Source organism: Nannobrachium achirus (genome assembly GCF_963921795.1).
Source record: "Nannobrachium achirus genome assembly, chromosome: 13".
Classification (NCBI taxonomy): Eukaryota; Metazoa; Chordata; class Actinopteri; order Myctophiformes; family Myctophidae; genus Nannobrachium; species Nannobrachium achirus.
This window is the reverse complement of record NC_137833.1, coordinates 15,347,237-15,369,716: the sequence shown is the minus strand read 5'-3', so window position 1 is coordinate 15,369,716 and position 22,480 is coordinate 15,347,237. Positions and strand designations below refer to the sequence as shown.

General features: G+C 41.6%; 1 protein-coding gene and 1 long non-coding RNA gene across 2 annotated transcripts in view; both read left to right on the top strand.

Moving 5' to 3' along the window:
- The window catches only part of anapc1 (anaphase promoting complex subunit 1), a 68,143-nt gene extending 55,398 nt beyond the window's left edge, over nucleotides 1–12,745 (top strand). The window contains exons 45-52 of the mRNA XM_080740347.1: nucleotides 564–641; nucleotides 2,750–2,817; nucleotides 3,051–3,189; nucleotides 4,087–4,173; nucleotides 6,106–6,201; nucleotides 6,797–7,004; nucleotides 10,086–10,217; nucleotides 10,736–12,745. Coding sequence (XP_080596473.1) covers nucleotides 564–641; nucleotides 2,750–2,817; nucleotides 3,051–3,189; nucleotides 4,087–4,173; nucleotides 6,106–6,201; nucleotides 6,797–7,004; nucleotides 10,086–10,217; nucleotides 10,736–10,878 — 951 coding nt within the window. The 3' untranslated portion in view covers nucleotides 10,879–12,745. The remainder of the gene's footprint in view (nucleotides 1–563; nucleotides 642–2,749; nucleotides 2,818–3,050; nucleotides 3,190–4,086; nucleotides 4,174–6,105; nucleotides 6,202–6,796; nucleotides 7,005–10,085; nucleotides 10,218–10,735) is intronic.
- A 7,719-nt stretch (nucleotides 12,746–20,464) lies between these two features.
- LOC308297137 overlaps nucleotides 20,465–22,480 on the top strand; it is a 60,975-nt gene continuing 58,959 nt past the window's right edge. Inside the window, exon 1 of the long non-coding RNA XR_013962662.1 lies at nucleotides 20,465–20,660. This is a non-coding gene — a long non-coding RNA (uncharacterized lncRNA). The remainder of the gene's footprint in view (nucleotides 20,661–22,480) is intronic.

The following is a 22,480-nucleotide window of genomic DNA, read 5'->3' as shown; positions in this document are numbered from 1 at the left end:
TAAAGCTGGTGCTAATGAACTAAAAAGCTTAATGAAAAGGTACAACCCTCCACAAGAACACTGGCTTTTATTGCATGTTATTTACTGTCTACCTTGTCCAGTCTTGGACAGGGTTCTCCAAATGAAGGAGAGGTACATTTTTGTAAACATGGCTTTCATTATTCAAACTTGCACTGTCAGTGCAATGTTGCACCCACGTCAGGAATGACAAATCCACATTGTTGATTTCAGTCATACTTATTGGAATGTGTAACGCCTATGGACTTGGAATTATTCCTCTGGGTTTACTGCCCTCAAACTAGAGGCCAAAGTCTTGTCTTTAACATGTGAACTTATTCATGTTGATTGTTGCAATCTTATACATGGAAGCAGACCAGTAACCAAAAAATGCTTATTTGATCCCTGGCCCCAACTAGAGGATATAGTTCGGCTGTGTGCAAATGTGCCAAAATGCCTTTGAGCAAGTCACCGAATCTCAAAACTGCTCCCATGTGCGTTACCGAGGGTAAACCCTGCTGCACGCTGCAATAAATTAACGTGTTTTTATTTTATTCTTGTTTCAGGAGACCCAGTGGTACGAGGAGACAACGGTGGAACTGATGGCTCCCACCATGCTGCCTGAACTACAGCTTCTCAAACGGGTAATTGGGAAATGTAGTTTAACTAATTTGCTGCATTTTAACTCATTTGCTGCCCCCTCCCCGTTTCCCGTTTTTGGACTTCATTCTATCTACTAGGCATGATCGCGATCACGAAATTGCATGTTTGACCCCCATACCAACCCCATCTTTCAAACATGGCAGCCATGTTTGTTTACATTTGAAGAAAACATAATGGCTGCTATCTCATGAATGCCTGAATGGATTTCCAAGCGGACTTTTTTGTTTGAAAGCTGTGCATGATCTATGCATGGTCGTGCATGATCTGTGCACTATGAATTACATGGAAGTCTATGGAGACTTGTGGCATCCTGGCACTTTGGCAGCTATTTTTAATATGATAACGTCAATACATTGTATGTTCAAATCTATCTGTGGCTAATGAACACTGCCCAACCTTAAACAAGTAATGCCGAAGTATGTTGTATACAGTATCTGATATACTGTTGTATTACCCTTCAAAGTTCAAACCATTGACTTTTGTACTGTATAAGTCATGGCATGCTAATCCCCAAAACTAAAGCAGCCACACTTTAAAACCTTATACTGTATGGGTTCCCTCTATTTGTGGATACATCTTACGCAGAGTGAATATACTGCAAGCAGCCGCTACAAAATGTTTGAATAAATAGCAAGAATAACATTTGGCTTGCCTTGAAATTTCACCATTACACCTTCCTCTGCCTTTTTCTTCACTTGTGGCCATTTCATTGTTCAGAGTCACGAGTTGACAATTCTGCAGCGGGATTTCATAATACCTGTGTAAAATGATTATTGTGTAAAAATGAATAAAGTAAACTGCACCTAAAATGGGTGTACAACCTTGATCTTGTTTTAAGTATTTCAATGATAGACACAAACAATTATTATTTCTCATTTTGAGCCAACAAGTTTTAAAGAGCTTTGCAGTGCAACGGTTTGCATGAGAGTGTGTTGATGTAGCAGTTGAGTGGTTGAGCACTTGGTTTAGCAAAACAGCAATTTCCCCAATTACTCTAAGTTCTGAAAGGTCAGGGCATGTCTTTATTTAACTTAAACTCATTTCCTCTCTTTGCGCAAGTCTTGGAGAAACCAGAGGTCATTACTAGCATACAAAACAGTGTTAGCAACTGGTTAGTCTAGAGTTAACTAAAAGTCAATGGGTCAAGTTTGTCTTGTGACTACCTTTTCCCATTTTAGTAGTTACGGTAGTTTATTCTTTATGTCTAGGTCACATTGGCAGTTGGACCAAGACACAGTTTCAGATTCTGATGAGAAAAGCACAGTGCAGTGATATTTTCCTGGCCATTGGATGGGTCCATTGGCTTGGGGTCACAGTGTCTGTGAATGTGATGTTATGCTGATGTGGGTGTAATTTGAGTTTTGGTTCCACGTCTGTCTCTCCATTTATCTCTAGTGCACAGAGAAATTCCAACAATATTCCTAAAGTGAACATCATTTAAGTATTAAGAGAAGAAGAGATCAAATAAATCCTCAATGATCCGAGGGGAAATACAAGGCTTCTTTGTGTTCTAAGCTGAAGTTGTGAAATTATGGTCTTCACTGTATTTATTTATTATTCTCTCACGGCGCTGGTGGAATTGCTGATGCAAAGATAATCTGGAACTAGATTATCTTTGCATCAGCAGTCAGCACTTCCACCAGCATCGTGAGAGAATAATAGCAAAATAATTATGATTAATATTATCAAAGGAAACAAGACTACAAATTGATCTTTTGATAACATTGATCAAAAGGCCATGTTTTTTGTGGGTGATCATGATGAAAAGGATATGGATATGAAATAGAAATCAAATGAAATGCAAAGTGCTTTTAACTTAACCAATTGTCACATTTTACTCCCTTACAGAGTGATACGAAGTTGACTTAAGCCAGGAAATACTGTTACCTTTGTATGAACATAGAGAGATAAAACATTAATTATCCCCAAAGGGAAGTTCTGTTATTACAGCAGCCAGTAGCAAATTACTATATATATATAAACAACAGAACAATGTTACATCAAAATATGCAGTGTTTCTTTACTTGGCTATGCTTATGTTGAGGTAACGTTTCATGGTGTCCTCCTGTTTTGTTGTTTATTGTTGCAGATCAAGGTGAAGGGGCCGCGTTACTGGGAATTGTCCATCGACCTTAGCAAAGGAATCCAGCATCTGGAGTAAGACCTTAATGTCACTTTAGCAGAATAGATGGGAATGTCACAAATTTAAAGGCAAATTTTAAATTTCTCCTCAAATATGTCCAGTGTACTTTTTGTTTTTAATTTCCTCTCGTCTCTTTCCTCTGTGCTCCGTCTCTCCATTCTTCTTCCTTCCCTGTCTCCATCACCCCACTTTGTCCTGTCTCCCTCTATGATGTCCACATCCCCCTCTCCTCCCGCCTCCCTCACAGGTCCATTCTGTCCAGAGATGGTGTGTTGTATGTGAAGTTGAGAGCCGGTCAGCTGCCTTACAAAGACGACCCTCATGGCTGGAAGAGCCTACTGGCCTGCAACGTCAACAGCCACAACTCTGAAGTCAGGGCCTTCAAGGTACACAGCAGAGCCAGTGGCCTGCATTTTGCTTCTATATGTACACATCTGGACAGGGTGTCAAATGGGCGGTCTGCAGGCCACATTCAGGCCTGTAAAGGAGGATGAAATCTTGACAATTTATTATCCGATCTGTATGGCAATCGCTCTGACACTGCTGCCACTGCATGTGGCCTGCTTGTGCCTGTGTTTTTCCCCAGCAGATTGTGTTTTTACTTAAGAAAACAATAAGAGGGTTAATGATGATAGTTAACCTCCCACTATGCACAACTCCACTCAATAACCCTTTCCCAGAACAAGCTAGTCAATTCATCCACTTTGTACGTGCTCGTATTGGATTTTTCTGATACTTGTCAACTGTGCGTACTTCTGCTCTTTATCTTGATGACAAAATAAGTGCCGTTGTGTAGGCTACATTTACGATTTGTTTCGTTGTGTATTTGTGTCTGCTAATATTCCATTGCAATGGGTTTATTCATGTGGGGCTACCAAAATAACAAACCTTTTTAATGCATCGTCACAACTTTCTTTTTTATCCTATATATCCTATCCAACCCTTGCAGGTTTATTTATACACTCTTAGTCAAATGAACACTCCAGATGTTACGGTGTGTACGTGTTGGTGACCAGTGGGACACTGGGGGATGTTAATTGCCTTGCACCAGGGGGCATCAGGATGCAAACAGGAATGAAATTGAATTGCTCCCTGGTTGGTACTATATTGTTTAGTCTTGGCAGGTTGTGGCTGTAGACGTCACACTCAGCTGTGTCTTTGATCATGTGTTCCATGTTCTGCCATCGTGTGCAACACTGTATACCTCTACAACTCATCTGTGTGTGTTTATGTGTGTGTTTGTGGGTGTGTTTGCGGGTGTGTGCTTGTGTGTCTGTCTACAGCCCGAGGCCATCTCTACATTCACCTCTGAGCCGGCCCTGGTGTCCTTCGCAGAGTTCTTCTGTAAAGCCTCTGAGGGAATGAAACACGTGAGTTTACCACACAACACGTTCAGTACAGCCCTAGCATTTGAATTACTGATAACCAATCCCAAATAAAAGTCAAAATTCATTAAGTCTTAATCTCAAATCGAACATTAGAACCCCACTTATTGCCACATTGCAGGCCACCCACTACCCCATGGTAAAGATGCAGTAAAAACATGCAGTAATCCTGGTTTCTATACTGCCTCCCCCGGCCAGCCGGGGCGCCTGATGGAGGGGAAAGGAACTGGTTGGAATAACGTGTTCCTTCCACGGAAGGAACACGTTAACTCCCCCCTGTCAGGTGAAAAGAAGCAACTTGGACTCCTCATGCATAGGAGGAAGCATGAGGTCAGTCCGTTGTCTCCCCAGGTTGGCAGAGGGAGTGTAGCGCCCAGTATTACATTAGATAATTGACAGCGGTGTCTGATGTGGCTCAAGTCCGCTTGAGACGGATCGACTCCGTCTTCTCCACCAGCCAAAAGCCGCGAGGGGCGTGAACTGTTTAGAATAACCCGGGCCGAATTCACTCCTCGTGTATGTACAGTAGATGAATGCGTATCTCAGGTACCGCCCAACCAATTCACCCTTTGTTAGGCTCCTTGTTGGTCCCTGACTGACCAACCAGCAGGCTCTATCTGCCTTGTCCCGCCCTGGTTCCGCCTTTTTTATGTTGAATTAGCTAAAACATAATTTTTTGAGAAATAAAAACATTTAAAAGCATGCTGATTCACTATGCTGCCACTGAGCAGCTCCAATTGACTGAAACAAAGTTTGAAATTAGAATTGAGCACACAGAATAACAATATGAAGCAACTGAATTAACATGGCAGTGGATGGAATGTCCCACTGAATGTCCCTCCAAGACACAGCAACCAATGGGTGTGGAGAGGGGCAGGACAATGGGCGGGACTTGACAAAGGGTGAATTGCCTTTATATTCCGTGTGTGTTTTTCTGACACGCTATGGGAATGCAGTGCAGAGAGTGAAGTCTGTCATATGTGGGCCACAATTACATCCAAAGTCAAAGCAAAGAAACATTATGGAATGACTGCTGTCTGCTGCAGAAAACAGGCGCCGCCCATGAATGACGCATTTCAGGGCTGACATTATACTACCACTGAAAACGGCTACTAGAGGTTCTCTTGATTGATTTATTTGGATCACGCAGTGCCATTAGTTTCAGACCACACCGTTAAATGGAAGAAAATTCACAATTTCCTACCATAAAGTCATGTAATTGAATTCACAGGCGAAAGCAGGAGAATTTCTCTTGCAGTCTATTTTTATTTTTATCTCCATCCTGATCTCTCTGACTCTATTTCACATTTGTCTCTCTGTGTCTTATCTCTTTATCTTTGTGCTATAATTATAAACAGGATAATGTTCATAATGCTCAAGCACAAATCCTGTCTGTCTGGATTATAATTTTGCATGAAATACTGTAAATTCACCTTTGTAAATGTCCAACACTCTCTGCTTCTATGTCTATCTGCCTTCTCTGAGGCCTGATTTATAGTCTCATATTTTTGGCATTGTCACATGCCAAAAATAGCTGATCCAGAAGCTCACAATGTGTTGCCATGCAGCACTTTGTGAACTTATATCAACTATTTTCGGCATGCAACACCAACATACCACAGAGTATAAATGAAGAATGACTCTCCATCGTATTGTCTCTCTACCAGGCTGTCTCATTCAATCTCTGTTAACACACCCAGGCCCTGCTGTCTTTGTCCCACCGTCACATGAATGAAGAACAGTGTTTACATTAACATGATCTTGTGATGTAATGACTCTTTCTGTTGTTTCTCAAGTGGAGGCTCCAGCATGTCCAGCCAACCAGACTGTCAGTCTGAGTCTGACTTCCTATCGCTGTCACTGTGACTTTATGTATGACTCTTTCTCTCTCTCTCTCACATGTATGTGTGTGCACAGAGCGAAGAAAGACTGGCCCTTTTCTCAGCCATGCTGTATGAGTGTGTGACTCAGGAAAACCCTGACATGTTGCCTACATACATTGCCATTGACCAGGTATGCTAGTAATCATTAAGATACATTACATATTATGATTTAATCATTTATTGTCAATTCAAGTATACAGTGAATTGAAAAAAATAAATTCAGAAAAACAGAATGAAAAGGAACAAAACAGAGAGGGCACTGTTTTTCCCTTTTCTTTGACGATGGTTAGCCAGATTGATCTATGACAACTTATGAACCCAATTTAAATGGACGTATTGAAATTGCTCGCTTAATGTTGACCCAGCTTTGGAAAAATCAAACCATATTTTATAATATGATACAAGCATTATAACATAAATAACACATTAGATATTGTGCCCTGAAGTTATCAGATCAAATAAACGTTTTAGTTTTACCCCTTTATGAACACATTACTTGCTTGTTTTCCATGTGTTCTATACTGTAGGTAATATTGTACGTATTGATGTAACCGTTAACTTGACTTGATCACTAAACCGACAATCGATTTTACTCAAACTGCATTTGATAAATATTCACGCTCGATTAATCCAGTATGGATGAATCATTTCACCTCTAGTTGTGTAACGTTCGGTGTTACAGTGATTATCCGGTGTATATCCCTCTCTCTCTCTCTCTCTACCAGGTGGTCCATTCTCTGCGTGAGGGCGACCTGTCGGAGACATTCCCCCTGTGGCAGATGCGGCTGGTGCTGGAGCTGTGTGAGAGCAGGGTGCTGAGGACCCAGCAGCAGAACGGACATGGGGGCCGCGGCCGAGGCGCCCTGCTCTGCTCCGAGTTCCTACCGGTCATGAAGAACACCGCTGACGTCACACTGGACACCTGGATCGCTGGTGAGGAAATGGGGAAGGTGTAAAGCGATGTATTGTAGGAGGAGGTGGATGGAGTTAACTAGTAGGCAAGCAGATCACCTTTGTGACAAGACATACGACGTACGGTACATCATGTAAAAGTGATTGTGTATACTCATAGTAGAAAGCTGGCCCTGTAATTATTTGCACACTGATTGCTTCAATCTATACCACTGGTTCTCAAAGGGGGTTCCAGGGGGTCCCCAGAAAAATGAGGACATTTTTAAACACCATTGGCCATTTGAAAATAGACGATCTACAGTGCGCATTGAGCGTTAAAGATTCGATAGATTTGATATGATCTTAGAATATTGACAATTCTCTTATGGGATCCCTGGATAAATTTGTTTCAGATGGGGGTCCGTGGCCAGATACTTGAATGAATACTAAATGTTTGAGAAAATGTATTCAATGTTTGAGAATCACTGATTTATTAGTCTGTAACCTGAAATACCGCCGAGAAGAGACTTCTTGGCATGTTCCACAGCTGAGATGTGTAACTACTTGTCCCTGTGTGAGTGTGTGTCTTGTTACACTGACGTAATGCAACTGTTCACTCACCGTTGGCTCCCTCCCTCTGCAAATATCTCTCTGTTTGATCGGTCTCATCCCTTCCTCTTATCATTTTCTCTTCCATTCATGCACATGTCTGCTTTCCCCTCTCTCTCTCTCTCTCTCTCTCTCTCTCTCATGCATGTGCACGTGCCCGCTTACACTCCCACGCTCTGAGGCGTGGGAAACAGGTGTGGTATTTTGGGCGAAGCAGTATTTCAAACAAACCGTGATAACATTCCATTACTTTCATATTCACATGGTCTGTTGGAACTGGACCAGAACTCGGTTACAGTAAACCAAACTGCAGCAGTAGTCTGTTCTGCTAGTAATTATATTAAATTCATTTATATTCTAGATTAGTAGACATGTGAAAATGACAGACAAACACAGTTTTAATACTCCTTACAATTTGCCTGTAATTTGCCCTCAAAAATGTGCGGGAGCGGGGCCTATTTCTTACAAAAAACACCATACATCATGAACACAATAGACACCAATTAGACCCAAATTGTAGTCGCATGTTGAGGGTCCTCCAAAATTGCTTTAGCTTCTCCCCAAAGGAGGTGCCACAAACACAAACAGTTGCATCGTACAAATGATATTTACCCCCTCAGCTTCCTCGTGCACCCCACTACTGACAAAGCCCTGTGTAGGCAACATGCCTGGCAGGGATCTGCAGCCCAAGGAGCATATTTTACTAGTTGTGCAATCATTTCCTCCAGCTGTATGTGTATCTTGTGCTTATCTCGAGGCCTTCAGCTTTGCTGAGGATGTTAAGGACCACTGTGACCTTGTGGCACTCTGTGTGTGTGCGTGCGCTGCACTGCATAAAGTAACAGTGTCTTCCCAGAGATAGAAAGACCAAGCGTATCTAACTACAGCTCTTTCTCTAATCCCTCCTCTCTCCCCTGTGTTTGTCCCGTTTTGTTTTTAACAGTATTTGGTGTGGTGTTCAGTGTTGAGAAGTAACTAAGTAGATTTACTTAAGTACTTAAGTGCAATTTTGAGGTATCTGTATTTTAATAGAGTATTTCCAATTTCATATACCTTTACTCCTACTCCACTACATCTCAGATCCAAATGTACTTTTACTCCACTACAATGTAGATCTGCTATTTCTGCTATGTAATTCTTTTACTTTTGGTACTTTAAGTACTTTTTGATGCCAAAACTTTCATACTTTTACTCAAGTATATTTTGATTTCCGGAACTTCTTGCAACAAAGTATTTCTACTTTGCAGTATTGATACTTTTACTTAAGTAAAATATGTGAGTCCTTTTTCCACCACTGGTGGTTGTGACCGTTAGGTCACAAGTTAATATGAAAACCTCCACCGGCTGGCTGTCAGTCAGTCAGTCTGTCAGTCTGTCACATCACACTTTTGCCCCTACTCATATCTCTGGTACCGTTGACCCTATCCATGCCAAACTTTGCACACACACTCCTTGGCTGCCAAACCACAACCTCCGCCCCTCATTTCTCACATGCCCATCTTCTAGCGCCACCATAAGGTTGCTTCTTGCAGACAACATTAACTCACTGAACGCCATAAACGTACTTTACGTCTTTGATCTTGAGTGCCATAAACGCACTTTACGTCTTTTTAATTAATCAAAAGTTTTATCATTTTTTCATAATTGTAATTTCAAAAAAATCGCTCTAGAAGTTAGCCATAAGCCTCCGTGACCGGAGCGCCACGACAGATTTGACTGTAGCACCGGTGTAACACAGTCCGACGGGAAACCGGTATAACCGAACATTAGTTCCGTCGGTTTTAATGTTAATAATAAAACGTTCGTTTATACACTTGCCGTGCTTCCCAGACGAAGTATAAGTACTCAAAAAACTCGAAAAAATAACGCGATTCCAGCCGTGCCATCCATTCGGCCATCAGAGCCCTTGATAGCGATCGGCAGGGCTTGGAAGTGTTATAGCATGTTAGCTAAAAGGCCTGGCACTGATGTAAACAACTAGGCCCGGACCAAAACAAAATGGACGTGTCTCTTCCTTCTTCTGTTTGTTGATCAGATAGTAGGAGAACACCACCTGGTGGTTTTCAAAGGCCATAGCACTCCAGAGAACACACAGTCCCATTGACAGCATAAACATATCACAATGATCAAGACATCTTACACATGTTCTATTGAAGCCCAAATCTAATGATAGGATATATATATATAAATATACATGTTTTCCTTTGTAAGAGGGGTAGTGTGGCTTTCGATAGAAGTATAGATTTATATATGTAATTTAAGTACAAAATATGATTTTGGCCCCCATAAAAAGTTGAAATTAAACAAAATGGATGGCACCAGTTTTGTAGATTTTTAATAAAGGGTGGCAAGATATGAGTTTTTAATGGACACTGCTCCTGCAGATGTTGCCAACAATGCCACTTACAGGCCAATTTGTGTATACATGCGACCTGACGGTCGCTTATCTCCCAATTAGGGAGTCTTACTGGTGTTGAGACATTTGTGTGTGTGTGTGTGACGTGTGCCCTCCAGATAACAGCTCGGTGCTCACGTCTTACATGAAGGGTGAGGACTTCACTGAAGACAGCCAGGCCACCATGCTGGCCTGCTTCCTGGTTTACCACTCTGTCCCCTGCCTCAGGAACACACACAATCAGCTGGAGGGTGAGATTTCAAATGGACACACACACACACACACACACACACACACACACACACACACACACACACACACACACACACACACACACACACACACACACACTCTCACTCACTCACTCACTCACTCACTCACTCACTCACTCACTCACTCACACACATCCCACCGCTGGAGAACAAGACATGTACAGTATATACAGTCAGTTGTAAAATACACACAAACACATGCCTTAACACAGTGGTTCTCAAACTTTTAAATATGAAGGTCTCCCCTTAACTTTGACAGTGTACAAATGGAACCAAATGGACCCGTTAGGGTTCATTTGGTTCCATGTGTACACTGTCAAAGTTACATACTTGTAAGGGTCAATTTAGACTCCCATAAAGGAACCTACCTAGAGAGTCCCTGAAATCCACTTTGAGAACCTCTGCCTTAACATATATACATTTATACAAGCAGGCATTTTTTGTATACAAACAACTTGTATATTTTTCAGAAATTACATCCACCCCTTTCTCTCCAGGTGGCCGTTCCCTAGGTGACCTGCTGTTGAGTTGCAGCCAACTGGGCATTCCCCTCAGAGGCCTCCTGAGACTGGGTCCAGTGATGCTGGGCAACACATCTGGATCACAGACGGGCGTAGGTTTTCCTCAGTGTGTGTACTAAAGCTCTTGGCTCCACCACCAACCTCCCTGTACTGCACTGACTTCATTTCATCTTTTTGTGCAACGAAATGGTCATGCAAGTTCACTGACCGGGTGAAACTTTATTAAGAGTTACAGAATGCCTATAATGGATTTTCACACAGTGGCTCAAAGTCAAAGCTAAAGAGAGTAGCCTGGAAAAGCAGACAAATCTGCCAGTGCGAAAAGAAAATTAGGCAGTGATATTGTCTGGCTATGCAAGCCTACAGAGATGGATGTCTCATGGACACATGGATCAATCCTAGTCACTAATACTTCAAATCAAAGATACAGTTTATAGAATCTAAGATTTCTATACAGGTAGTCCTACATAATGTACCAGTTATGTGGTATCAGCCGGCCTTTCCCTGCTCGCTCTGCTGAGCACAGCTCTTCTGGATTCTATAATCCTAGCATGATTTATTGATATCTTTCAGAATCTGGCTGTGTTTTGGTCAACTGATGTTAACTATGATCAGAAAAGGGCCAAAGAATTGCTCAGCAGTCATTTTGAAGCAGACCTCACACCATGTTGTCCTAACTGGGGTCACATACCAGTGGTAAAATGTTGCATCCCTGTGGTCCTGACCAGAAATTCTTAAACTGAATTTCCTTTGGTTGCCACAAGATAAGAGACACTTATTCTCTCAATATTTTTAAAGAAACTTTGTAAAACTGCATTAGACAAGGTAACTTTACCTGCTTTTCTTCCTGTGGAAAATGGATCTTCATTGCCCTGATTCTTGTAATATCATCTTTTGACACAAGACGTGGTCCTGTGATCAACTCCTGTGGCCTAATGCCTTGACTCTGTGAGGTCCGTTCACCCCAGCTGGGGTTAACCGTGGTCTGGTAATGCTCTGCCTGGTTTGTGCCGTCATGACTGAAGCCAGATTTAAAAGGAGCGAGAGAGACGACATCGAAACAGACAGCAGTTCAACTGATGTTCTACTATGGAATAAAAGTGAGCTCTTAAGGATCTTAAAGAAAGTACAGTAACTGACTGTAACACAGACAAGCAATGCTTGGCGGTAAACCTAAAGACACGATGGACAGTTACAGTGGGTTTAGGCCTTGGGGAAAAAGGACACAATGGAGTCTTGCCATCGGGTGAGTAACACATGTGGTCACATTTGAACAAATGTTGCTTTTACAAATAACTTTGTTAAAATATAAATAGCAATCTAAATGCAGTTATATCCTCCCTGGTAGGATTGAGAACCAGCTGTACCAAGGGTCCCTGATGACCAGGGTTGAAAACCATTGTCCTACAAGTAATTCATGTACAGTAGCATGTTGTTGTAACATCAGTGAGATGTATTCTAATCGCCAGGCAAAGGTTGACAAATGTCTGTTGTGTTTGGTACCACAAAGCCTATTTAGAACTGACCATCATTTGGAAATACTTGCTGTATTTTTCCAAAAATACATTTGTCTGGTGAAAGCTTCAAAGTAACTGGGGAAGTTTGCACCCCATGAGACGCTGTAGGAGGAAGACTAAAATAAAGTCCACTTCCTGCCCTGCCCTTACTGAGAGGTTGTACGAGCATACCATCAGTGATCATATCCTCAGATACACCTACAGTAATATCTTCAGAGGTTTCATGCATTCAGACCCTCTTCAAACATAGTTATTAAAAACTAAATTAAATTAGTCCCTGTGGCTCAGTAGTGGCAGTTTTGTCACCACAAAGCAAAGAAGACAGGTTTATAGCATAACAAACAACTGTTCCTTAGCAGTGGAATGTTTATTTATTTTTTAATGGCCTGAAAAAGGTAAGAGCAAGAAAACAACAACCAGGGTCAGAATCATAAAATTGCAGACTTCTATGATGTCACCGACAACTCATTAGTCCTCCTAGTTTAGCCCCACGTAAGTGAATAGTGGTTTCTGATATCATTGCAGAAACATTGTTCAAATACTGTATGTAAAATGTTTGTACTTAACTTTGTACTCAAATGTGGTGTTATGCATTAAAAGAAGTGGGGACTTGAGGTAATTTTCAAATGAGTGTCATGTTACATTATGTTTTGAAACTTAAAGGTTTTTCATTACTACTGTCTGTAGACCATTTACTTAAACTAGAGGTTCGGGCCGCTACGCAGCCCTCACACCTTCGTGGCACTGCCGATCCGACCATTACGTCGGAGTAATGGTGTCAGAGCTTTGTCAGAGTACCTGTTGTACCCGTCTGTCTCTTTTGTGCCCATATATGGAGATGTCTGTCTACCTATGCTCATATATGGAGATATCTCGTTCTGTCGGTCCTTGTCCCTTTTATGCCATACAGTATATGGAGATCCACAATGTCATCAGTATTTGCCCATGTACTGTATGGCCATGCTGATATGCCCATATAAGGAGATCTCTGTATCAAATATAGGCCAACCCCTGTCTAGACCGCTGGCCCTTTTGGCGCCACGTCGTAAAATATTATATTGGTCATGGTATGTGGTGTGCGTCTGTGTTGCCTGTTTGTCTGACTACCATTCATACAGTACACTGGCAAAGCCTGTAGACCCGTCTGTAGCCAGCCAGCTTAGTGTTGAAAGTTTTACTGAGTTCAGGACTTTCAGCACAGGATGGCGACTGGTCCGTGGTCCTCTTATCTCAGATTCACGATCAGAAAAGCTGTTACAGATTTTTAGGCTTTAGATAAGGGAATGGTAGCCGTGTGTGTGTGTGAGAGAGAGAGAGAAAGTAAGTAATGTTCTGTGTGAGTGTGACTGTGACCACTGGTCTGTGTAGACTGCATATTTGAATACTTTTCTACGGTTTGCCTTTATGCCTTCATGTTGCAATGCTTGGAGGCCTTTTTTGTCTATCCAAATCCCTCCCCAGTTATCTGCCAGATACATTTCCTAGAACACACAAGGAACAATAAACAAGGCTGTTTGTAAGGAGACATTTGTGTATTTGCCAACTAAAGTCCAGAATATCCATTCATGGAGGTTTGTGTGAGTGAGAGACAGGACAGTGTGTGTGTGTATGTGTGAGAGCACTACATGTGTGGAAGGACGTACAGTGTGGGGGCTGCTAATTGTTAGCCAGTGGAATGCTTGGGGCTTTAGTGGAGTTCTTAGAACGTTGCTAACTAGCAGCTCTGTGAACATTCCAGAGCAAATGAAAAACATGCTAACAAATGCTGCATGCTCTGACGCTATACACCCTTTTCCTAGAAATGGAAGGCATAGAAAGATTTTCCCTCATGCTCCCATCTTCAAGTGGCCAGTTTGTTGCAGGCATGGTTGACAACTGCCACAGGCCACGTTAAAACGTAAACACAAAAAGAGCATGTGGGCATATCCCACTATGGGAAAATTCACAAAACATTTTGACAAAACATTCAAAATGTGTGAACACAACAGATAATGTCCATGACAACATAACGTAAATATTCCACTGTGAGGTACCAGAGCCTATTTGTATCATTTACATTATTGGTTCTCATAGTGGGGTCCGGGGCCCCCGAGGGGCCCTTGGGGGATTCCAGCGGGTCCTCAGCAGAATGTGTTAATACAGCATCACACAGCATGAAAAATATGAATGATTTAGATTTTTTTAACACAAATCGTCCCTGGCATCAGATGGGGGTCTGTGGCCAAATATATAGGAATCTGGGTGTCCTTATTGGCACAAGAAAGTTTGAGAACTACTGATTTATGGTGCAAACCTTGTCCTTTTTTACACTCAGGCGTTTGCAATGTACAGGACTCCTCTCTATCTGTTCTATATCTATGCTCTTCCTCATACCCGCCCTAATTCCCCTGGTTAGGGTGGACACACTAAAAGGTTTGTTGAATGTATTAAGAACTGGAGTTGCTTTCCTCCCACATCAAGCTTCCTACTAGATCCTTGTGTAATGAGAAAGCTCCATGGCTCGAGGAGTTTCTGGCCCAGATACTGAATGATCTGTAAAGAATCAACTACACTTTGAAGTTGCGAAAGATGCTGAGCACACCCACGCTTCTCCCATTCACTTTGAGAAGTCTTACTGCATGTTGTCATTACCTTCTTTCTCAATTATTTATGTTTATTTATATGGAGAATTTTAAGAACAAGCTTACGGTATGGTACACACACAGGGATAAGTTCGATTAAGCGTACTTTGATTAAGAATTTTTAAAAAATAGTTTGGAAAGAAATAGCATTAGAATGCCATGTTGCACTCATTAAGACATATGAATAATTATGAAGTAGTCTCATTTCCTACTTAATGAATTGAATCAATACCTAAACTTCCTTCAATGCCTCAGTATGAACAGCTGACTAACTGATACACAGTGTGTTTAGTTTGGTAGGAGGCATTTAGTAGCCTAGTATCTGTCTAGACTCTAGTCCCATGTAGCTGAATGTCTACATGGGACTAGAGTAGACAGTACATGGGACAGTTGGGACACTGACAGTATTGGTATGGTGTACTTTCTGTAATTCAATGGGTAGAGTGTGACTTTAACATGGCTGGGTTGAGGGGATTTATTCTCTGTATAAAATGGATAGAACACCGCACTGACCCTAGGGTGGGGGGCCTTATTGTCTCCGCCGGGCCGAAAGCCATGGCCGAGACGTGTTTTGCACCCTGTCAGCCTGTTCGTCTGTCAACAGCTAATTTCCAGCACCGTTGGACCGCTCGCAGCGAAACTGCTTACACAATCCCTGCATGCCAGCGCAGAACCTCTGCCCTCAATTTTTCAGATCGGCCTGTTATAGTGCAACCATGCAGGACGCAGATATTTGCAAAACAATTTTTCATATTCCATCCTGATTGGCTAAGATTGGCTTCCAAAGTTTGCAGGAGTGCTCTGTTTTGAACAAATTGCCTGAAATCATGAACACGGCGTCCAATTTCCGTGAAATTTTGCACGCAGAGGAAGAAATGCCACCATGGTACATTGCTCTATTATAGCGCCACCAGGAGGCTGGTTTGCTAAATATTTTCTTTCTTTTACATTACTTATTTAGAGTATTAGTCCTACAAATTGGGTCCTACAACGTAAATTGGTATTATTTCTATAGTCAAGATGGATCTTTTGAATTTTTCAAATTCCATCCGTGATTTGCGAATTCTGAACATTGCTGACTTTTTCTAGTTCCCGTAGGGCCCACACATGTACAACAAGGCAATTTTATTTGTATATTACAACAGCAAGATGTGCTTTATACACGGAACAAGTGAGATAACAGTAAGCAGTAAGTAACTTTGTATGAACATCTCCAGATGCCATGGGTTAAATTTATTCTGATGGGTGTAACACTTTCTCTCTCACACTGTTTATTTAGCAAGGCATAATGCATTCTGCATCATTCTGCATTGCTTTAATGCAGTGATTCTCAAAAGCGCACATCCATGCGTCCGTCCATCCATCCAGCTTGGTACAAATGCATTGTAAAGCCCAAAGTAAAAGAACCCCGAGTTTGATCCCTGCAACAGCCAGTCAGGTGGGTCAATCAACAGCCATGTGTCCTTGAGAAAGTCACTGAAACCCTAGCATTTCATTTGAATTACGTCAAGCTGGATGAGATCCTCAGACAACCCTGTATATTATATTTAGCCAAGGTGAAGCGCATCAGTACCTGGTTCCTGTTATGTAACGTGTGTGCAGAATGTGTCTTAATATCCTGGCTAGCCCACGCTCTGTTTGTCAGCCAACGTGACACACCCCACACATTCCAGACCAAATGTCAACGGGACACCAACCAACACAAGTCATCAGGGGCCAACAGGAACTGGGAGTGTCTGTGTGTGTCTGAGCTTCAAAGTCCAGTGGGATTAATGATCTGTCCTTGAAACGAAACTACTTCCACCCAGAAAGCGACACTGTTTATTCGGGTTAAAGAAAAGTGTGTAGGCCTACTGTATGTCAGAAAATGTCTATTGTAAAGGGCTTGGATTTTCAACAAAATAGGAATAACTAACTTGCATGCTTTCACCTAACACCACGAAACCTTGCTTGCATGATGTGGCTATGCCTTGTTGCACTCACTGCCTGGCCCCCAGTTTTGCTGCATGCAGCTATATTTTGTATTATTCTTTATAGTCCTGAATTTGACGTCCTACATTAAGGAACTTTGATCCTTTTAGGCTAGTCAAGCCATTGTACCGTTCTGTAGACCTCGTTACAAGTCCCACTGGATGAGAATAACGGATACCGTAGCTGCTAAAATGTAATAAAGTAGATGAAAGAAATGTCATGCACAACCGGTCTGGAAGAATGCCATTCCAAATCTACCTTGAACCATCTGGTAATTGCACAAATTGTGTGGGTAAATGACCTGTTCAGACCACATACAGTTTAATTATTTGTTGAATTCAGAATCACTAACCCGTTAGCTAAACTTAGGTAATTGTCTGAAAGTTATTCCCAGAACATTATTGCTTACCAGATGGGACATTTTCTCAAAGAAACAAATTGTGCTTTCATTACAACATTAATCTGTCATTTTGTGTAGACTAGCCTACCTAGCGATCGAAACAGATGGAGATCAGATCAGACAAAGCAAAGGGGACTTCAGACTTTGGTTGACATGTGTATTAAAGAGGTAGAGATGGAAGATATATTAAAGGTAGTTATACAGTACCTCAGGATACGCTCATCTCTACCGGTCTAAAATATGTCTACGTTACATCGACTCTTAAGGGGTCAAATTGGCCTCAGTAAAGAAACTTTCTGTAATGCTGGTCTTGTAAAGCCCTGCTTGGCCTGGACTGGAGCAGTGGGAAATGGACCACATCCGTTAGAGCAGATAATTTCATCCACCCAATGGATTATTGGCTATGGATTAATGTGTGTGTTACAACATCACTGGAGTTTGCTTCATATGCCTACTTACAGTACCTTAGGAGGAACATTACGCATGTAAAATCCGGAATGTTAATTGAACTTGGAGGGTGTAGAAATGTACCCGTAAGAGTTTATTTAACACTGAGGATTTTGCAGTGCAGTGTCTATTATCCTAATGCAGTAAAGCCTACCTATCTGGTACTACCAGCAGGTTGGAACCAACATTAACAATTATTATAGCAATCATGCCTGCTTTACTGTAATTACGTTGATGCAATAAATATGAGGCACAGCCCAGAGTTGTTGGCAATGATAAAGCGTACCATTTCCACAAGAAAGAACCCTGTCTTTAGTGTCTTGGTACCATGGCTTTTACAATTGTAGGCTTGCTGCCGTCTTGATGGGGTGGTATCGTGTCTAGTTGATGTGTGCCGCTTACAGTACATGACTATGATGCTTTGAGATCTCTTTCCTACCCTCGATTCTCTGTCTTCATCCTCTGGTCTCAACAAAACATACACATCAGTTGTAAAAACAAAAAGTCATAAAACACAAACGAGGTCTAATAAGATGTGTGACCGTTCTATCCGACCTACGTTTGCTTCCATTATTATAAATTTAAACTTTAGAATTTAAAAAATTAAACATTTGTCAATTCCTTGGCTCACTGGCAGTGTGGTACAGCGGTTGGCAATATTATCCCCGGACACACACAGACCTGTTTTTTGACAGCTCACCTCCTACATAGCCACGCGGTGAAAACCTCCACAAAGATTAGAGCAAAATGCTAAATTGGTTCAAGTCGGATCCAAAACCCCAAGGGGCTGTTAACATGTCCAGCATGTAATGTCCCTAAATTATCCTGGTGGATGTGCTGACAATGATGATGTATTCTGGTTGTCTCCCGTTACTTATCCTGGCTCAGAGAAAATTCGCTTTTAACAACTTGGACCCTAGCATCCCATCTCTGGGCATGTCATATGTGTACATTCAGTGAAAATAACAGATGTATAAGCTCACAAGAGGCGCAATGCGGCACTTTTAAGTTTGTTGACCAGCTAGAAAAAATGGGTCATGGATAGAGCCCTGGGGGACCCCGGTTAATGAAGTATGTTGTTGTGTGCTGAAGTTGTTTGTATATGAAAATGCAAGATGACCACAATGCAAATATGTATGTGAGTGTTTGTGTGTATTTTACCTAACATGACTGCATCCATGGTCTCTTCTTGTGGTGTGCGTGTGTGAGTGCGGGCATTCAGCCTGTGGGAAGAAGATCAGGGGGCCTCCGGGGAGAAGCCTTACTGTTTGTTTCCACAATAAAAAGAGCCATTCTAAGTATGTCAGTCTGAACACACCTTTGTAACGCAGAGGCTTTCTCACATCCTGGCTTAGCTCTGACGCACTGAACATTACAATGCATCCCATGTTTTCTAAATGCTTTTCTTAAACCGGCTGGCTACAAGAGCGCCTCTTGTTTAGGGAGTAATTGATGGGGCCGGCAGTCATTTAGACAACCCACATCTTATATGGTTTGTAGCAAGGCAGCTGCACTGGAGCAGTCTTGGATAGAAACACCACGTTGCTCAAGGGCAATTCCACCTTGAGTGAGGACCTACCGTAATGCATCATCTTTGTTCGCATACCCAGTCCATTTTCCCAGTTGGTGTACAGATCAAAACTCATTACAGTATGGTCACAAACTTGCTTCTCCATCCACCATTGTATCCACCATTGTGTTACATGCAGTGGTGGACAGTGCACACATTAAGAAACAGGCAGAGAATATTTACTTTCGAGCCTGTCCTGATCTAACAGCAATCTGCGTATGATTTAAGTACTCTAACAGCATCTATGATGTGAGGTGTACACTCGACACCAACATTGACATTCCTGCTCACCCGGTGACAACTCCCTGTTCCTGAACATGAAGTCATGTGCATTCATGAATGAATGAATAGCCTACATTTGAAAACATGCTGTAGTCTGCATGTGTACACAGATATAATGTAAATGTATGTAGGCACTATGACAGGAAATTATACAGCAGGGTTGTGACTGGGGTCAGTTCAGGCCATTAGTTTCCTCAAACTTACTGAAACACTTACCAGCATTCGGGAAACGGTTGTGTGCAATCTCTTAAGAAATGAAAGTGAGTGCTCTACTGTAAGTGAGCAATGGCAGCAGTTCAGCCTTGTTTAAAATGACAGGCCTGTATGCCAGAACTTCTGGGAACTCAGATTACATAACACCTGTTTCAAATGGTTCAGTTCTTCTAAATACTCTATATGTGTTTGATACCACCTGGAGTACCAGGTGGGTAGGTTTGTTTCACCAGAACCACAAGCAGTTTCAGATTAGTTGGAAATCCCAGAAATGCTTAACAAATAAATACCTTATTTCAAACATCACAACACTGGTTAAGTTGAATAAAACAAAATGATCTGCAAAAACAATTTGTAATGGTCTCTTTTGGTAGTATTTGTCATGCTAGATGTGGTACCTCAAATACGTAATATTGTTTGCAAATACACTCATGGTTCATAAGGATTCATATTGTGCATATATTCATTGTGTGTGTATGAGACAGAGGGATAAATTATGCACTTGCATGTCATTTAGTTTTGGCCTTGATCTGGGCATATGGAGGACCTCATTCATTCACTCTGCACAATATAGGGAGGGAAAAAGTGACAGCTCGCTGGGTGGGTGTGACCAAGGACATGAAAAGTATTACTCTGCAACTCTGCTTAGCGACATGATTCACTCACAGTAATGAATGGTGGAGCTGCAGACTGCACAGGACAAACCATCTTCTGCAGAAAGTTATGGGTAGCAAAACTTTTTAAATAACTTTTGTCGAAATGCAGAGCAGAGTTATGAACTGTTTTAGGTGACATGCACTGTGTATTGCAATATGCAAACGCTGGGTGAGTTTAAAAAAAGAAAAACTTGAAGTTTGTGACTCACCGCCTCACTGTTGTGGTAAGTGTGCATTTGTTTTATTTTGTGAATGAACATAAAACACACCATGTCAGACAAGTCAGATTCACAGAGGTGCTCTGCTCTCTTTGCCAGTCCAAATAAGGAAGCTCAATGTTTGACTTTATTGGGGAGAAATGTGATGGTTATGCATCATGTGCAACATAACCAAGGCGTTTTTGCAATTATTTCACAGTGCGGATTGGAACTTATTGTGACAAAGAGGTTAACAGCTTTTGCGCGTTAAAGAGACGTTGGAAAAGTTTGGAGACTGCGAGGCTGCAGCTCAGAGCGCACTCGTGCCGTGCGTAATGGGCGGTTTGCGCAGTGATAAAAGGAAGTGTGCGGTGTCAGCAGCGAGAGATAGTAGCCTCGTCTTCCTCTTCCTTTTTGTATTTGAAAAGTTTTCTTCTTTTGGTGTTACTGAATGACTCGGGGTTAAAGCAGCGAGCTCTGAACCACAACGCTCCACTTACGGTTCCGCTTACGTCCGACACCGCAACTGAAGCGCGTCTGCGCAGCAGCACACATTCGGCAAGCCGTTTAATACTCATACAGAATATATTCCTTTGTATTGACAGTGACACTATAATAAACCGTGGCGTTCCCAGTGTGTACAGGGCATTTAGTGAATGTCACTCACGTCACGTTGACATTGTCCTGGCTGGAACTAGCAAGGAGTCATTCACGCAACGCTGTGTGGGCGGAACCGGAGCGCCCTAACCGAACCTCTGTATCCATTAGCCAAGGCAGGGGCGTGTGTTCTGGCATGTCAAACTTAACTCAGTCACAGTCAGTGGTGGAAAAAGTACTCAAATGTTTTACTTAAGTAAAAGTATCAATACTGCAATAGGCCTATAGAAATACTCTGTTACAAGTAAATGTCTGGAATTCACTTGAGTGCAAAAGTAGCCTATTGGCATCAAATTGTATAGGCTACTTAATTAAGTAGCCTACACTACAGTAGCCTACAATTTGATGCCAATACTTTAGCACTTTTAAATAATGAGTACTTTTACTTTTGGTAGCCTACTTTAAAGTAACCAATAGTAAAAGTACTCATTTATGCAGAATGTCTCATTTTAAGTTTTGAAACATCTTTTGAAAACAGAAGATCTACAAGCTCAGTATATAGTATATAATAATAATCAAAATTTACAAATGTAACTAGTAACTAAAGTTGGCAAATAGTGGAGTAAAAGTACAATGTTTAGCTCAGAGATTTAGTGAATTAAAATACTCAAGTAAAGTACAAATACCTCAAAATTGTGCTTATTGTACTATAAATGTAGACTACTTTGTTACTTAACTTTACACCAATGCTCACATACACAGTACATCCTGATACTAACATAAGAGGGCCCATAGGCTTGTTTTAGCGTGGCTTTGATACATTCATAGATTTATTTCATTTACAGTATAGTTCACAGAACTTAACACACTATACACACGGCTAGGGGACGCAATTATTTAAAGGCATAGCCTATGGATAATGACTGTAAAATGTAATAACAATGAAATATCATTGTATCTTGAACACAATCTTCCCTGTAATTGAGAGATCTGGGAATAAGTAGCCTAATTAACTAATATGTATGTAACTGAAGCAACTGAGATTTTACTAAATTATCTGCTTCAGCACTATTTCTTTGCTCATTGCACCAATGTGTACTGTACATTTCTGCCTGAACCTCATTGTGTGTATGCATATTTGTGTTTCATAATGAGTGGCCTGGGACTTCCCTGCCCCTATTTCCTCCATTCATGTGGCTGTGGAGAGAACTGTACTGCAACCAACACACATATGAGATGAATATTGAGAG